Here is a 19,352-nt window from a genome sequence, read left to right on the forward strand (position 1 = left end):
AACAGTACGGAGACACATGTTACAAATGCAACTATTGAAAGGATTTTAGGTGTAGTTCAAGCTCTCACCTTGATTTCAAATCCCCTCCCCAAAGTATATGGTGCTAGACGACCCGAGAGCAAGATCACCAATGTAGATTGCATGCAGAATAAAATCTGTTGAGCCCACTGTGATGTATGTCTTATCCACACCGTTTATCCATTTTTCTAGCTCATTTTGGTGAATGGGCCAAAAATTGAGGCATATCCAGAGTTCAAGTAGGTAAAAGTAGGAATTGAATGCCAACCGCCCAAAACTTCTCAGGGCCACTGAAGTTTTGGATCGAGCTGCTATTTTTTTCTCTTCATCCATGACTATTTGATTTTATGAACAGATTTGGATACCAAATAAACATCACTGTGGGCCCTAAAAAGGTTTTAACGGTGGATGTCATTATCGGTAATTTTTTTATTTGGTGTGGTTCACTTGAGCTTTGGATTTACTGTAATTTTAGGCTAATAACCTTATATGATATGATGAAATGGTTGAACGGCGTGGATAAGATTCATACACCGCAGTGGCGCCGCATTGTTTACCCAGCACGCAATCTGCCTCCTTCGATCACCCAGAGGAACGCAGATTAGGTGGGAAGCGGATTGGCCGGTGTACCAGCCACCAGCGATAGCTGGTGTATTGACTTCAGCAAGTTTTATGGTCCCGTCATGATGTATGTATTATATCCAAATTGTCCATCCATTTGGCGAGATCTTCTTAAGGCCTGAGGTGAAAAATAAGACAGATCTAAATATCACGTGGACCACAATAAGAAAATCAATGGGGGATTGAACGTCTACCATTGAAACCCTTTTGGGGGTTGCAGAAATTTTGGATCAATATGATATTTGTTTTTCCTCTTCATCCAGGAATCTGTGACCTTATTAACAGATTGGATGGAAAATAAACATTATGTGGGCCATGTGAATGTTTTAACAGTGAAAATCACTATCCAGCTGCTATTCGTGGTGTGGTCCAACTTAGCTTTGGATAGGATTCATTTTTTGGTTCTCTAAAAATTAATGAACGGTGTGGATTAGATACTGACAGGTTGAGTAGCCAGACTCCTACTGAAGTGACACCACCAAGTTCAATAGGGCCCACCATGATGTATGTGTTGTATCTACACCTACCATCCATTTGGAAAGATTATTTTAAGGCATGAAACAAAGAATGAGTCAGATTCATATATGGAGTACACCCCACCATAAAAAACAGTTAGGAGAGGGACGCCAACCATTGAAACTTTCCTAAGGTCCACTATGATATTTATCTGAGATCCAACCGGTTTATAAGTTAAGAAAGACAGGAAAGTAAGGAAAAAACAAATTGGAAACTTTTTTGGCCCTTAGAAATTTTTAATGGTGGACGACATTCTCTCCACTGTTTTCTGTGGTGGGGTCCACTCGAGCTTTGTATTTGACTAATTCTTTTTCGCATGCCCTAAAATAATATCTCCAAATGGATGGACGGTGTGGATACAACACATACATCATGGTGAGCCCCACTGAACTTGGTGACGTCACTTCAATAGCGAGTCTGGCTACTCAACTCGTGAGTATCTAATTGTCGTCCCCTTTGAACCGTTCGTACAACTCGGAGCCCGAGGAGTATCTGCGCTCGTCTTCGAGGACGCGGATTAGATACTGACACATTGAGTAGCGAGATTAGGCTACTGAAGTGACGTCACCAACTTCTGTGGGCCCCACCATCTTGTATATTTTGTATCCACACCGCGCATTGTCACGCCCCAAACACGTAAACCGGATTCGCAGGAATCCCGATCACCGAATCGGGTGCGACCGTAGCCTTCTCGCCTGTCAGTACCATCCATCTGCCTCAGGGGTTTTTTTCTTACTTAAGCACAGTTCCCAATTACAAGGCGATTCCCAATGATCACTAAAGGAAATCCAATAACCAAAAGCAGAAGCGCAACTAAAACTTTTTTTGTAACAGGTGTTAACAGTATCAATATAATAAAGCATTAAAACGACGAACCAAAGATATACGAACAACAAATTATCAGACACAAAGGGATCAACAATCAATCATCACATAAATACGAACAACTAATATACAATCAATATCGAGTACAATGTAAAAGGAAAATACATATATCGAAATCAAAAGCTCCAAAATACAACTACCACGCTCCAAGCGTCAAATCGCTTTGCTGTCAACCTAAAAACACGCACGCATCTATCGTGCTATATAAATCTTATAGAAAACTCAGAGGGTGGTGTAAGTGGTGTGAGCAAGGTAAGGCCAGTATTCAATACAATGTCATTATCGATATAAAGTCGGGAATCGGTAATCCATAAATCGCAGAATATCGGGTCATAAGCAAAGATACTAGAAAGATCATGAATTATCCGAGTAGCTAAATCTTGGCAAGAGTAGGAATTAATCGGGTAAACACGAAATACTCACAAGATCATAGATCATACGATCACAGAGTAAGGTGGAAATACGAGCAAGTCTATGAGCCAATCAATATCGAATACGCACCAAATACGCAACGAGTAGTATAAAGAGCCAAATATCAAATGCCGAGAATGCAATGGGTATATAATTCCTTATGTGTTCACAAATACGTCGGCCGTATCTAGACCATATAAAGCAGCACAGTAACCCAAGATGTCGTATGTCGGATGTAACTCAATATGGACGGTGCGGTGAATGACCACTTTGCGAGTGTGAAGTCGGGATGGTAGTATGTAGTATCGCAGCTATGGGGTCCATCACAAGAGACTTCTATCCAAACCATCCCATACCTAAATTTGGATAGTCGGACTCAATGTGGTAGACTCCAATACCTACCGTTAGTCGTGCGCCCCAACCGAAATCCGGCCATTGCGAGGGCACATGTAACAACTAGTTGCGTACCCCAACCCGAGTAGATAGTGAATGAATGAATGCATGAATCGAGTATTCAACTCCGCGCTCACTAAATCCACAGTATCGACGGTTGGCATCTCCGGATCATCACGGGTTTAGTATTTCACTCCAAATGGCACTTCGGCTCTCCACGCATCAAGTAGAAGAAACCTCACTATCCGCCGACCAATAGTCGCCAATACCTATCTGGCATGTCGATGGCGGACCCATTCACGAGCTGGTCAAACTGGCTAGTATTGCCCCTACCCTCGGGCGGGTAAGGCTACAACCCTCCCAACCGACCACGACACGGTGGGAGACCGCGGCCTCATGGTAACTTCGGCACGTCGGCGCTCATGTATCCACTCGGCTCGACGTTGGGGCGTCTGGCCACGAGGTTTAGGGATTTTCACCCGGGACATCTATGGCGCCCGTATGTTAAAAAATATTTCGTGTCCCATTTGGCCATCCACGATATATCTGTAGTGGCTACGACCTGATGTCGCTAAGGCGTACGGTAATCATAATGCGAGAATGCATGAGTCATACAATGGACATTTAACGCATCAATCTGCCACACCAGCGTGGCCTCATGTGAGATAACCTACCTATGTGAGTCTCATACCCACAACATGGCTCAATGACATATGCAATGATCAACTACATCTCATAACTAACATACATGATGCGTATGGGCATGTATCATGATGCCTATGGGCATATACTTATAATCGGTATCAGCCTCGACAATCGACTCGACAATGTGGACATTTAACCAACATTGCCCCAAGGGATGGCCCTCATGGATCCTAACATATAGCGGACCCATGGCCCCACACAAAGGGCCTGATATACAACACCGTGTGCCTCAATCAAGAGCTTAATACACATCACGATGAGCCTTTCACATGGGCTAACATACATCACAATGGGCTCCATCGCCCGACCCTCAAATGTATCACAATGGGCTATCACGGCCTCGACAATCGGCCCGATGATCAATAATCGCCATCGACACTTAGTCCCAACGAATCGGCAATCGGCCTATACAATCGGCCTCGACAATTGAATCGAGTAAATCGGCCAAGTCAATCGAAATCAAGAATCGCATCGACTCACCATCATAATTAATCGATAATCGGAAATCGCAAATCGGCCACGCCGATCGAATCGACAATCACGTCAAGTCAATCAAAATCGCAATCGATCATGACAATCGTAATCGATCGATAATCGAATTGGTAAATCGGTCACGTCAATCGAAATCAAGAATCGGTCACGACAATCGAATCGGTCATATCAATCGACAAATCGGTCACGCCGATAATCCGCCTCGACCTCGATAATCGAAATTGGTAATCGGAAGTCAGAATCGATCTCGACCTCGATAATCGAAATCAGTAATCGGCAATCGGAATCGGTCTCGACCTCTATAATCGAAATCGGTAATCGGCAATCAAAATCGGTCTCGACATAATGCAGGGTCCATAGATGGACGGCCGATGATGGATCAAGCAATGTCAATGGGGCCTAAGCGTTTGGGTTAACCCACTAGAGAACGATGAGAATGGGCCTATCCGGGCCTAAGGGAAGGTCACAATGTGGACGTCTAACCATCATTGCCCATCAATGTGGACATCAAACCAACATTGCTCCCAAGGAGTGGCCCACATAAGGGATTCATGCGCAACGAAACAGCCACACATACATCACATCGGGCCTCGCCCATGGGCCATCAAATATATCAAGTGGATCGCATCCACAGGCCACCCCAATGGGCCTCATATATATCGAATCGGCCTTATCACATGGGCCGCACCTGTAGGCCTTATATACATCAAGTGAACTGTGTCCACGGGCCGCACAATGGGCTTCATATATATCAAGTGGGCTAATGGGGTAGCCCTAGGTTTAACAAAACAGATGGATAGCGTGGTTGAAACACATTCATCATGGTGTGCCCCACATACTGATGGGCGGCCTGGTGAATACATACATCATGGCGGGTTTCCACACCACCCTGGACAGATAGGCGACTGTAGTTAAAACACATACATCTAGCTGGCATCCAACCATCTCAATCCAGTGAACGGTGTGGATTTGAAATAAATACGTCCTGGTGGGTCCTGTACTGCACCGTTGAGGACGAACGGTGTGGATTTGGTCCATACACCACAGTGCCATCCCACCGTTCAAACCATATGGGTGGTGAGGATAGAGAATACATACAGCAAGGGGGGTTCCATCCCCACACGTGTCACACGCGTGGGGTGGGCCACACCTTAAAATGGTTGGACGGTGTGTATACATCAGGGTGCGTCCCACCATGGGACGGTTGGAATATAATCCATATATCATAGCTGACGTCATTCCAGCAATCATATAACTGGTGTAAATGTACACCAGTCCATCCCCTTCCCACATAGGTGGGTCCCACGTAGGGCCCACCATATAGTATTATATATTTTAATGCATATATATTTTATTTATTTGGAAGAGCACCAACAGCGCCTGGATGTAAGACACATTCATCATGGGTCCACGTAAACGATCTGGATTTCACATAAAATGTGGTGGCCCACAGAACTTAGCTGACATCAATCCAGCAGCTGGAAGGCTGGTGGATGGACGGTTCGCATTAAACCCATAAATCACGTGGGTAGAGAATAAATACATCAACCGTGTGGTCACCGTCCACATCTTCTGGATGGTACAGATCTAATAAATACATCAAGGTGGCCCCACCAACACCTTTGTGATGGGCCACCCCCCGACAGACGGTTGTATACATACATAAGAGGTGGGTCCACACGTGTGGCCCACCTCAGCTGAAAACCAAGCTGATATTTATTTTCCTTTCAACGGTCCAGCAGCTGTTGCTGCTGGATGCCTGACCCTGGACGGTCATGATCAAGTGGGCCCGAGATCTAGCTAAACTAGATGGATAGTATAGATGTAACACATACATCATATAAGGTGGGCCCCACACGCTGCCATGGTGGGGTCCATATTCAATGGATGGACGGTCTCAAGTAAAACACACATATCAGAGTGGTACCTGCAAAAAGGGGGTTCAACCGTGGACGTCATCATCTCCAATGTTTCCTGCTGTGTGGTCCACCTGAGGTCTAGATCTTTTCACCCAGGCTATACAATGATATGGAGAAATAGATGGACGGTGTTGATGTAACACACACCTCGTGATCAGGGCCGCACTTGTTGACGTCTGAGAACTGCGTGGGCCCACAACAATTGCTGACGTCAATACCACAGCAGCTACATGCTGCTGTGTAGCCGTGGGACCACAGAACTTGCTGACCGTCAGCACGGCAGTGAATAGCTGGACGGTGTAGATTTAAAACATCTACATCATACATGACTCAAGGTGGGCCCCACCCTCACACGTGTAACACGTGTGAGGTGGGTCTTACACCCAGAAAATGGATGGGAAAAGGGGATAAAATACATAAACCACGGTGGATTCACCCACCACTGTCCAAACGGATGGACGACTGGGATAAAACACATACTGCATGATGGGCCCACAGCTGGTGACGCACAGCCAGTCGGTTCAAAGAGGAGGGTCCCACGTAGGGCCCACCATTAGATATATTCTACATATATTATTATTATTATTATTATTTTACTACACACGGTCCAGCAGCTACTGCTACTGGACGGTTAGGATGACCGTCATCAAGGTGGGCCGTGGAGCTGGCCAAAATGGATGGGTGCGGTGGATGTGGGACACACACACCACTGTGCGTCCAGCACACTTAGCAAGGTGGGTCCACGTGGTGGCCCATTAGAGTGGATAAGTTGATATTTGTAGTTTCCCTTCATCCAGGTATATCGCACGGCGCCAAGGTGCCTGGACAGCATGAATACAGTGCATACATCACGGTGGATCCCACCATTTGGACAACGTGTGGATCATCCACCAAGGTGGGCCATCACACACACACACACCAAGTGGGCCACACACCTCAACATCAACATAAAAAAAAATGAAAGAAAGAGAGAGAGAAAGAGAGAGGAAGAAACGTGTGAAGGGGAGGGACCCCGCCACTATGGGCCCTCCCTATACAATGCCTACATCAAGATGGGTCCCACCACATGTGGGCCCTCAAATCATCAAAATCGAGATAATGAATGCCCACCTATGGCCTCATTCTTTAGCTCCTTGGACTCCTTAGCTCCTAAGCTCCTTCTTTAAGGGAGTGAGATCAATTTTGAAGGGTTGGATGGTTGCATGAGGGTTTAGGAAAATGGGCCCTCTCTTGCATTCTTCTCTCCTTAGAGATTTCCTCTCATGGAAGCTTGGAATGGAATGAGATGGAGAGAGAGTGATGGGATGAAAAATGAGTGGGTGGAATGGTTGTTGTAAGAAAAGGATATGGATGGTATGGGCTTGGTTGAATTTTGGGTGAGAGAGGGATGGGTGGAGAGAGAGAGAGTTGACTTTGGGTAAGGTTGTGTAAGAGGGGTATGGGTTGAGTTGCTTTGTACTTGATTGATTTGATTTATAGATTGATGTGATGTGTCGTAGGAATTCTCTCAGAATTCACAACGCGCGGTGTTTTCCTCGAACTGAACGCGGGCCCACATCTCTTAGCTTGGGTATCAGATCGGCGCGCGAGTCACGGCGTTGGAACGGCGACAACGGTGCGGTCGCTAAGGTACAAGTATCGGGTCGAGCCGACTCTGGAATACGGGATACAACTCGGGGTCACGCGCAACTGCCGATAAAAGTTCACGGGTCGTCGGAATTCGATCGGGAGGACCGCGGAAGCTTACGGAATGGTACGGGCTAAGATACGGGTCTTACATACATCCATTCGGAGAGATCATAATCCAAAGAATAAGTTAGATCTGAAGCTCGAGAGGACCCAACCACAGAAAACAATGGGGAGAGTAATGCCCACCATTAAAAAGTTCCAAGGACTACAAAAGTTTTCCATCAAACTTAGATTTGTGTTTTCCCTTCTTTCATGTCTGCTTTAATGCATTAACATGTTAGATCTCAAATAAACATCACGGTGGACCTTTAGAAGGTTTCAACGGTCGTCGTCACTTTCTCCATTGTTTTCTATGGCGGGGCTTATTCCAACCTTGGATCTGACTTATTCTTTGTATCATGCCCTAAAATAATCTATCAAAATATATGGACGGTATGGATATAAAACATACATCATAGTGGGCCCATATAACTTAGTGACGTAACTTCGGTAGCAAGTCTCGTTGCTAAACCTATCATGTATATGGCTGGTGTGTGTGGTACACCAGCGAATCCACTTCCGATTAGGTGAAGCAAGGCTAACCGATTAGGGGCTGTTTGGACGAGCAAATTCGGTGGTATTAAGACAGATTCGGCGGGATTGGATTGTCAAATCCACTGCCGTCCGTTTGCCAGGCTATATGGGCAGCGAGGTATTGCGCTGGATTGCGAAGATCGCTGGATTTCGATAGATGGGATGAGGGATTCCCAAATCCCGCGCTGGATGCTAATGTCAATCCCTTCTCGGATCAAAGAACAAACGAACTCCTCCTTATATCCACTGGCAAAGGATCTCCATCTATACTCATGCATGCAACCTCTATATGTTTGGGATGTATACACATCAATCCAGACCATCCAAATAGTTGGCCCCACTAAAGATTAGATATCCATACAAAATCACATCGATTGAATAAACAAAACTTTTTATCCTAATTATCCATTATCCGGGCGCATATATGAGAGTTTTAGGACCATCTGTTCAGTTCCATTCCATATGACTTATCCACAATGGGCCCCACTAATTGGACGGTTGATTGTGGCCACGGCGAATATCACATCAGGTAATAAGCTCCATTTCGGTAGGGAGGACTTCATATTACTGGGCCCCACTCACAGAGACTCCATAGTCGTTCATCCACTATTGATGCGGATGGCGCAGAAATGGCACCGATCCTACGGCTGTAATCATTTGATGTTAGGCTTTTCTTATTGTTCTTCTTTTTTCTAATTTCATTAGTTGGTTTTTTCGACTTTGATAATGTAGGTTGCGAAATTCGTCTAAAATTCGAGGTTTCTGAGGTGGGTTTTTTTTTTTTTTTTTTCGGCTATTTATTTAAATTTTTTTATGTTTTAAATGATTGGTTTTTCTTCTTTCATGCTTTTCTTGATCGGATTCTTGGCTTCATTGCAGCAGGCCGTGAAATTTGCCTTGAAATTGAGGCTTTCTGAGGTGGGATTTTGTCTGTGAGTCTGATCTGAGCCGAGAAGAATGTGGTAGATGTTGAGAATTTTTAAGGGATTGCATGCAATCCCACGCCCGGCCAAACGAAAACGGACTTTGGCATCCCTAGATATGCCAGCCATCCCAAACAGGCATGAATATTGGCCATGAGATACACCAATACCATGGGATTGCCAGCAATCCACTGATGCTGCCATCATTACCTTAAATCTGATCCCATCCACCCTAATACCATTCAATCTGCCTGCCAAACAGGCCCTTAGTGGGTGAGGCCCTGGCCGTTAGTTGTACATAGGTAGATATAAAACTAAGATGTACCATGCATAAAAACAGTGGTTATTAAATGCCCTCCATTAAAATCTTCATGGATTGTTTTTTTGTCATCTAACCTTTTTGATAAATTAGGATAAAGGGAGAACACAGATAGCAGCTTGATCCAAAATTTCCAAAAGTTTTTTAAGGGTGGTTGGCCTAAGACTTGGATCTGCTACATTTTCGGACCTTGCCTTAGAATTAGCAGCAAAATGGATGGACCATGTGGATATACAACACGTATATTAATTTGGTCCAATTCAGGACCTCGCCAACGAAGCTGTTACCCATGCCTTACCTAATCCATGTCCCATCTAGAGATGCAAATGGCCACGGCTTCGATGGATCCTTGATTGCAGGGCCCACTGTGATTTATTTTTATTATATTCATGATGTACATCTATTTAGCCAGCTCATTTTAAGAGATGATCCAAAAAATGCTGGATATCTAAATTTCTGGTGGACTGTACCATAGAAAATAATGGCGGTATAATAGCCATTATTAAAAACTTCGTAGAGGCCGGCCAAAATTTTATTTCCCATCAGCAAGAAGGGAACGTAAAATGTCAGTTTAATATTAAACTTTTGTGGCCAATAAGAAGTGTTCAATGGTTACTCATCGTTACCTCATGTGGTGTGGTCCATTTAACACTTGGATCTATTGTATTTTTAGGCCAATGCCCTAGGATTGCGTCTTATCCCGATCTGTCTCCAACCAGGAACAAGCAGGAGCTTTGAGTGGCCATCATGAAGTATGGTTGTTATCCACACTGTTCATCCATTTTTTTCATGGCATTTTATGGGATGGGACCATGAGTTACGCGGATTTAAGGCTCAAGTGGCCATCATGAGGTATCTTAGCTTCACTAACCTGTTGTATGAATTGGGATTAATAATCTCTCAGCTAATTATACATATCAATCATATTGTATTGAATTAAGCTGTTACGATTTGGCATTGAAGTCGCGTGGTAAGAGATTGTTGTCATTTACGAAATAAGTATTGAAGTCGCTTGTAAGGGGGTACTGGATTGTAAGGCGCATGTATCATTTCATAATATCATTCGTGCATTTAACAAAAGTATTTTACGAAGTGTTTGTTTACTTGCTTTATCATTACCTGTGTTGATCAATTTGATAATGTGTGTAGCTTAAAACTAATGGAATTACCGAGTTAGTTACTCACTCTCACCTGGAACGGTGTTTTAAAATACCAATCAAGCGATATTGTGGGTGTAAATATCACCGAGTTATTAGATTGACAAACTTAGACCAGCTTGCACTTCCATCGGAATATTTTAAAAGTGTTGGGCGAAAATAGAAAACTTTACATTTTATTCAATTTTATGCATGTATATACCAGCGTCTCCAACTAGGTGTGCTCCGTATGTTAATTTTGTTTGATGTTGTTTGTGGCTTATGTAGTTCCCATTTGAGTGAGCATCACTTTTATAATTACACATTTTGAATACTAGCTATATATTTTTGGTTTAATTACATTTGTTTAACTTTTAATGCTATTAATTTAAAGTTACTCTGATTTTAATTCCATGTGACTGTTAATCAAATTATAGAGGGGAACATACATTTTTACGTTGAGGTGTATTTTTGTGAGATTCACATGTGGGAACTCAAAATCTTAATCTTCGTACTTAGGTATCAATTTTTAAAGCGTGACAACATATTCTCTTATACTTTATATACTCGAATTTTTTTTAGTCCCTTTTAACGTGAGATAATAGAGTCAAAGAAATTACATAATAATTTTCAAAAGAAGAAAACAATAAAACCTTCAAATTTGAAACACTTATTTATTTTAAAAATCTTTTAAAATATAATAATTCAAAGGTTAATTTATACATATAATACGAGAGTCGGGCCCTGAAACTCGGCTGCTATTCGCAGCAGGAATCAATGATATTGGTGGCGGCAACTGAATCTACACGCGTGCACTAGTTCATTGTACACGTCCTATATTTCTACGAATCTAAACCGTCCACATATTAATACACACTATGTATAAAGTCCTTTACATATACTAAATCTAAACCGTTCAAATAGTGATCCCCACTACGTATGACTCCCTATGCTCAAAACCAGCTTGATTGTGTGATCCTAATCCATGATTTGTGGACATAGAATACCAACCGTTTGGATCATAGAGCAGTAGGCCCCACTTGTACAAACTGAATCACTTTGATGGTTTGGATAGCTGATCGTGGGCCCCACTTTTTGAAACAGAAAAAACGACAGTACCTAGAAACAGTTCTGGTAAGCATTGCACGGCGTTGGTTATCCAATCGTACATGCCAGTCACGTGGACTGTCTGGACCACAGAACCAAGGGCTAGTAGTACAAGCTGAAAACTCGAGAGTACGTTAGAAATGGATCAGGCCAGGTCGGTACGCTACAAGTGAAAAGGCACGGGTACTCTGGCAGAGGCGACAATCCATGCGTAGCCACGTGGACTATGATTCGATGCAGCACTATGTTCTGTGTGACCCACCTCCTGATGTATGTATTATATCCATGCCGTCCATCCATTTTTACAGATCATTTTGTGGCATGAGCCCAAACGGTAGGATGATACAAAGCTCAAGTAGACCACACCACAGGAAACAGTGGGGATAATGACGGCCTCTATTGAAACCTTCCTAGGGCCCACCGTGATGTCCTTTTGCCATCGAGCCTCTTCACGAGGTCACTCTGACATGGATAAACGGAAAAAATGAAATATAAGCTTGATTTAAAACTTACATGGGCTCCCAAAAGTTTGTAATGGTGGAAGATCAATCCCCACCTTTTCCTTTGGTGTGGTCCACTAAGGCTTTGATTCTTACTCATTTTTTGTTTGTAACGCTAAAATGAGCTGGCGAAATGGATGGACGGCGTGGATATGACATATACATCACGGTGGCTCTACAGAGCTTAGTGCTGCAGGAATCCCAATCCACGTCCTAGGCACACTCGGCGTAGATCTGCTCCAATCCAAGCTTAGCGGGACCCACCTTGCGTATTTATTATAGCTGTCCAAGCGATGTCCAACGAATGGACGGTCGAGATCAGCGGCCAAATTCAACAAACAGGAACCGTACAACCATTCTGATTTTTGGGTTATGTCTGCCCTAAATAGGTCCCACGATTTGACGGCTTGGATTTAAGCAGGTGAATTCCATGTGTACGGCAGGAATGTGACTCCATATCTAAGGTGGACCACACCACAGGAAACAGTGGTGATTGACCATTAAAAACTTCTTGCGGGCCAAAACAGTTTTAGATCCAACTGGTATTTGTGTGGTCCCTTATATCAGCAGGTGGTTAGATGGCAAATAAGCATTCCGGCGGCCCAAGAAGTTTTAAATGGTGGGTATTCAATCATCACCGTCTCTTAGTATGGTCGATTTTGGATCTGCTTCATTTTTGGATGATACCCTGAAATGAGCGGTCAGGCGATGGACAGTCTGGATGTAAGGTGCATGCATCAAGGTGGGCTCCACAGTCAGGCATTCACCCACCTCGGTGGATCGTAAAGGTGGTCCCACTGTAATGCATGACTACATTCATGCCGTCCATCTGTATTGAAACCTCATTTTAGGGTATGATCCAAAAAAAATGAAGTAGATCCAATTTTCAAAAGGACCACGGTACAAGAAACAGTGATAATTAACCCGTTAAAAAACTTCTTGTGGGCCACAAGATCTAGATGATATTATTGTGGTCTCTTTGTATAGGTATTTGTGACCTTATCAACAGGTTGGATGATGGCAAATAAACATACCCGTGGAATCCATGATGTTTGTAATGGTGAGGATTCAATAAAAGTGATTCCGTGGTGTGGTCCACCTAAGATTTGGGTTAGCTTTATTTTTGTGCTCATACCCTAGAATGAGCAGTCAAAATAATTGGACCTGATAGATTTAAGGCACACACATAACAGTGAGTAGAGTTGAGCATCGAGTTAAGTCAGACTGAGTTAGGGCTGACCCCACTCAATCTGGTTTTGAATTAGGCCTGACCGGATCAATTTGACTTGACTCAGTACCGAGTCCAGTATGCCAGAACTAATCCGAATCTGGGTCTACCCTGGACCAATACCCGACCGAGTCTGACCCGATAAAAAGTACTGAGTCGGTTTGAGTTTGCACCGATTCGGATCGAGAGATGAGGGAGGGAGGGAGTGGAGAGGAGAAAGAGGAGGACAGTGGTGAATTCGATGATGGTGGTGGGTGGCTGCCGAGCTTAGAAGAGAAGGGTGAGAGGGAGTGGAGAGGAGAGAAAGGAGGAGGAGAAGGAGGGTGGTGATGGTAGTGGGTGGTTGCGGGCTTGGAAGAGGAGGAGGATGAGGGATGAAGAGTAGAGTTGGGCATTTCCGACCCAATCCGGTGGATCCGACCCGATTCCACTAGATCCTACCCAATTCGAACTGAACCGACTGCCTGGATTGATACGGTTCGAGTTGGATCAGGCAGATCCGACCGTTTATCAGATCGGGCTCAGATTAATGTCAATCCAGAGTGAACTGATCTGAAATCCGATTCGATTGGATCCGATCCGGGCCATAGATGGTGTGTATTTTATAGTTTCTAATAAATTTTATTTTATATATGTATGAATACTGATGAACCAATTCTTAATAACATACTTTCTTTAAAGAAAATAAATAAATATACTATTATTTTAAAGAGCTGGGCATGACTGAAATAAGAAGAACATGTGAAAAATGGAAAAATGGGGAGTTAATACGAACTCACATAGGTTTTAAGTTGGTATGCTGAAAATCATGATTCTTTTGCCATGAGAGTTGTAGAGAGAGAGAAAGAGAGAAAAATGTGCAGTTTAAAGGTTACTTCTTGCTTGATATACAAGGTAAATAGTTCAAATGTTGCTTGATATGCAAGGCCAATGAGTAGTAGACAGGAAGTGGATTGGTTGGTGCACCTCACACCAACTATATAGCTGCCGTATTGATGTCAGCAAGTTTTGTGGGTCTGATATCCAAACTGTCCATCCATTTGGCAAGCTCATTTTAAGGCTTGAGATGAAAAATAAGAAAGATATAACTATCAAGTGGACAACACTGCAAGAACCAGTAAGGGATTGAATGTCTATCATTGAAACCCTTTTCGGGGTCACAAAAGTTTTGGATCAATATGAATTTCTTTTTTTCCCCTCTTAATTTAGGTATCTGTGGCCTTATGACCAGATCGGATGTAAAATAAACGTTATGGTGGGGCCCTACAAATTATTTTAAGGCTTAAAATCATTATCTCCACTACTATTTATGGTGTGGTCCAGATGATCTTTGGATATGATTCATTTTTTGGATAATGCTCTAAAATGATCTGTAAAAATAGATGAACAGTGTAGATATAATAAATACATCACTGTGGGGCCCATGTAACTTTGATCTCATTTGAACCGCTCGTACAACTCGGAGCTCGAGGAGCGTCAGTGCTTGTCTTCGCACGATACATACCTGGAGCAGCTATATAGCTCCGAGCGTCAATGCTCGTCTTCGCACGACACGTACCTAGAGCAGCTATATATCTGGTGTGAGCTATAGACAATATTACTTGATGGGAATTACAAAGCTTCTTCACGAAGCAGATTTCATACTGACTAACTCAGTATATTTTTATCCTACTGAGTAAACTATGTGGGGCCCATCTTGATTTTTTTTTTTGCTTATCCACACCGTCCATCAGTTCTTCCAGATCATTTTAGGGGTTGATACTAAATTTTAAGTATATCCAATAATCAAGTAGATCGCACCATACGAAATAGTGGGAATAATGATTTCCACACCGTTGAAAAAATTGGACTATTCAAACCTTGCCCAATCCGATCCGACTCGGTTTTCCTGACCTAGTTGGAATCAGATCGGTTCAGGCCAGTAGGGGTTCGAATCGGTTCGAGTTAGATGAACCAGATTCGGTCTCGGATCGGATTGAGTTCGAGTCAGGCCCTGCAGATTTAGAACCGAGTCGAGTTGGACCCATTCCGATCTGACTCGGTCCGATGCCCAACTCTAATGAAGAGAGTTTGGGATCGAGTCGGGGTGAGTTAGGTGTGGCGTATAGGGTCAAAGATACTTAAAAATTAGGATACACACACACACACATACATACACACACACACACACACACACACTTGAATTTAAGTCGAGTCGGTTTCGGATCGGGTTAAGTCTGACCAAATCGAGTTTCGGGTCGAGTTACTGGGTAACTCAAACTCGTCTCGGTTTGAGTTCGAATTGGGCAAAGCCTACTTGGTTTAGACTGACTGACCCATAATTGGATCAGGTCGAGTCGGGTCCAGTCGAGCTGGTTCGTACCTAGCTCTCATTGTGAGTCCATAGTCAAGGTCCCACCCACCTGACGGTAGATTACGGGTTATGGGCTACGTTAATTGAATGAAATACCAATGTTGTCCTTTTTATTGCAGTATATCACATAGCATGTCATCAGCATTGTGGAAAATCTATGGGCTTACTATGATGTATGTGTTTTATCCACGTAGTTATATCAACTTATGTTAAAGAAAAACAAGGTTCAAATTTTGCATGGACCGCATAATGGGAAACAATGGTGATTGAACTCACTCAGTAAAAAAACTTCTCTCCAAATATACAAAAGTCTCACATCAGGCTAATATTCGTGTTTTCCCTCCACACAAGCTTGTGAAAACTACTCAGCAAGATGGATGGTGAATAAACATTATGTCGGGCTCTAAAAAAAAATAGTGGTGGATGTTCAATCACCATTCTTTCCTATGGTATGACCCACTAGAGTTTTAGATTTGTCTCGTTATTGAACTCATGTTCCGAAAAGATTGAAAAAATGGATACACAGAGTGGATAAAACATACATCATGGTTGGTCCACGTAGCTTTTCAAGTAGCACACGTACTGGGCACATGACTCAAGTAGATGACCCCTATTCATTAGAAATGGATTAGCCACTCCCCCTGCCACCAGCCAATGGTCGGTGCTCTGTGGGCCCCACCATGCTGTATGTGTTTCATCCATGTTGTCCATCTATTTTCTATATCATTTCATGGTATCAAAGAAAAATTAAGTATATCCCAATCTCAAGTGGACCACATTATAGGAAACTGTGTTGAATCACTACAAGGAATCCTACTTTTACCGGCGGTCAGAACCGCTAGTAAAATTCCTAAAAAAAGTTGCTAGCTACTGTAATTCTAAAAGAAGCGCCGGTAAAAGTGAAATAAGTGTCGGTAAAAAGAACAAAGCGCCGGCAATAGTGTGGTTTATACTTTTTTGTCACAGAAAAGCGCTGCTAGAAGTCTACACAAGCGCCGCTAAAAGTCTTGTATAGTTTTGAGGGGCTCTAGATTTTTTTTATTATATATAATTCAATTATAACCTATATTCTTGTAATATTTTAAACATAAAAAATTATATAATACAATTAAAACTGAATATTAAACAAAATTTATATTACTACACAATAAAAAAATATAATATTTATTACAATAAATTGAAAATGGTCTTGAACAAAAAAATAAAAACAAATCCTCTATATGGTCTCAATTTAGGCTGAAGTGATGTAAATCCTGCACACAACAGAAATTATGAGTTCTCAACATAAAAGAAATTGAATATAGCGCTGCATGGAAGGCAACACATATTAAAAGGTTACCCAAATCTACTCTAACAAATCAACCATAACTTTAGGTCCACACCATGGATAACTTTGAATGTACTGCTTGAGGATCCATCTATGTGCACCTACCACAAAGTAAAAGAAAAGAATAATTAAAATGTACAATGTACTAAAAAGCTGTCCTAAAACTCTACAAAATGGAAGTTCCCAGCCATCGAAATGTAGGGGTGCATGTATATCAAAAGTTCCTGTACTGCCAGAGTATCAAATAACTCCCCTTTAGCTTTATAGGCAGGGGAATCAAGTGGATTATGTGGAATTGTTGTTATCTGACTTTGTAACAAGTGTACCTGAAGTTGCTGCTTGCGTGTCACTAGCATTGCTAATAAAACTTCTCTGAATTGAACTGCAGAGGATGAAATTTGAGCAAGGTGAGAAACCAGCCTCATAGCATTGCTCTTAATCTCAATAAGTTCCTAAAATTAAACTGAAATTTGAAATTTTGCTAGAGAGAAAATCCTCTGTAACCATAGTTTTATTAAAGAAAACCATTTAAACTTGATTCTCATAGGATCACCCAAACTGATAAACACATCAGGAGCCCAGCCCAACCAAATAAACAATTTAAAGCCCAATAAATCAACATAAATAGTTGTAAGAACTTTCACTACTTGTGAATGAACTTCAGTTGACACCGACACAAACATGATTATTGCTTCCAATAGTAAATTCATAACATCTTTTTGACATTCACTTGCTTGTGACAATGTGTGCAGGAGAATCAGAAATCTCAAGTATTCACCAACAATAACAAGCGATTCTGAAATCAAGAGGATAAGACAGCACTTTTAGAGGCACATGATGAAAACCAGCTAGCTTATATGCCATAAATTCAGATGGGAAGTACCTTCGAGATCTTGTGAAGAGACCGTTGCCCTCTACTAAGCTCCGACAAAAACTGCTTCCAAACACTTCCAAATGCAAACAAGTACCTCAAGACCATTTAAGAAACTACCTCCCTTAGGCAGTTCGAGCTTAGCCATTGTGCCTGGTAAAAGGGTAGAAAAGATGGGTCCAAAGTCTCTGTATCCAAAGTTTGAACACAAATTCAATTCAAAGCTTCAAGCTCACTGAAATATACTAACAAAAGTAAATGTCATTCTTGATTTTCAACTAGAAAGCACAAAATACGAACTGGAACATGAGAGTAGAGAAGTGTTGACTCACTTGTTCACTTTAACCCAAGTAACTTTTAGTGTTTCCTTCTTCTTTTCATCAAGCTCTTCAATCACCTTCTTGATTTTTGACTTATCATTCTAAGCAAGAGAAGAATATAGTAAACAAACAACTTCGGACATAAACAAATTCAATTTAAAAAAAGAGAGAGAGATCCTTTACAGGCTGAGAAATATAGCAATGTACCTCAATGATGTTTTTCTTAGATAATAAGTCATTGTATTTTGATATGATATTCCCCAATAGATTAGCTGATGCAATTAAAAGTTCGCTAATATAAATTTCACTGAAATATGTTATAAACAAGGAAGCATTCATCATTTATTTTAGTCAACCATGAAAAGTAGCTACAATACAAGCAGATCTATGGATCTACATAGCCAATGAAAAGAAGCAATTCTCTTTTCATCTTTATAATCTCAGAACAAAGGAAGTCAAGGAATGATGGAACAAATATCATGGACCAATGGAAATACATGTGTTGTGGATACTGCATCCCACTTATTATATGTTCCACTGTATGAAATATTGTTAGAGGTCGCTCTATGATGCATTAACAAACACTCTTTTTTTTCCAACATAAAGATTCTAAAAACATCTCATAAATTTTCATATTGAGAGGATCTCCTAAAAAACTCAAATGAATAATCAAGCCATTGAACATTCGACCCGGTAAGTCTTATTGATGGCAGTTCAATTCATTATTAAAACAATTAAGCACAATATCTAGATTCTAGCATGACTGCAAAGGTAGAAATCGAATTCCGTAGGATGACAGATCTTAGAATCCACCACAGTGCCTGTAATAATGAAACTTTAGTAATTGATAGAAATTTTCAACATTTACAAAACCAGAACACAACCCTTTGAAAGTATTAGAAGAGACAAGGTAAGTTACCAGGTAAGATGTTCCCGCTCTTGTCAGTGCTACTTCTATCCTTATGGTTATTCACAAATAGTCTTGTGTGATGACGTTTTTGGACCACCATAAAGGTTACTGGGGTTCTAAGGATGCGCAAGCCTAG

General features: G+C 42.0%; 1 protein-coding gene across 4 annotated transcripts; it reads right to left on the reverse strand.

Annotated features, from left to right (window-relative positions):
- Nucleotides 1-16,944: 16,944 nt before the first annotated feature.
- LOC131230921 (structural maintenance of chromosomes protein 2-2-like) lies at nucleotides 16,945-18,840 on the reverse strand. 4 transcript variants are annotated; one of them, XM_058226944.1, is made up of 5 exons: nucleotides 18,514-18,840; nucleotides 18,319-18,407; nucleotides 18,084-18,174; nucleotides 17,442-17,567; nucleotides 16,945-17,216 (listed from the first exon to the last, which is right to left on the reverse strand). In XM_058226944.1, the coding sequence occupies exons 1-5, from the start codon at nucleotides 18,646-18,648 to the stop codon at nucleotides 17,139-17,141; spliced, it is 519 nt and encodes a 172-aa protein (XP_058082927.1). In that variant the 5' UTR covers nucleotides 18,649-18,840; the 3' UTR covers nucleotides 16,945-17,138. The 4 variants fall into 4 exon arrangements, 1 of the variants encoding a protein (XP_058082927.1); XR_009164134.1 differs by lacking the exons at nucleotides 16,945-17,216; nucleotides 17,442-17,567 and adding an exon at nucleotides 17,770-17,911 and having other exon boundaries at nucleotides 17,999-18,139; XR_009164135.1 differs by lacking the exons at nucleotides 16,945-17,216; nucleotides 17,442-17,567 and adding an exon at nucleotides 17,770-17,911 and having other exon boundaries at nucleotides 17,999-18,174.
- Between the last annotated feature and the right edge of the window lie 512 nt (nucleotides 18,841-19,352).

Source organism: Magnolia sinica, chromosome 17, assembly GCF_029962835.1.
Source record: "Magnolia sinica isolate HGM2019 chromosome 17, MsV1, whole genome shotgun sequence".
NCBI classification, from domain to species: domain Eukaryota; kingdom Viridiplantae; phylum Streptophyta; class Magnoliopsida; order Magnoliales; family Magnoliaceae; genus Magnolia; species Magnolia sinica.

Excerpts from the sequence above, each read along its gene's own strand:
- LOC131230921 (XM_058226944.1), bottom strand. The coding sequence starts at position 18,648 with ATGATGAATGCTTCCTTGTTTATAACATATTTCAGTGAAATTTATATT. Across the intron at positions 18,175-18,318 it reads ACTTGGGTTAAAGTGAACAA|AGACTTTGGACCCATCTTTT; the intron begins GTGAGTCAACAC and ends CTTTGGATACAG. Across the intron at positions 17,568-18,083 it reads GTTTCTTAAATGGTCTTGAG|GAACTTATTGAGATTAAGAG; the intron begins GTACTTGTTTGC and ends GTTTAATTTTAG.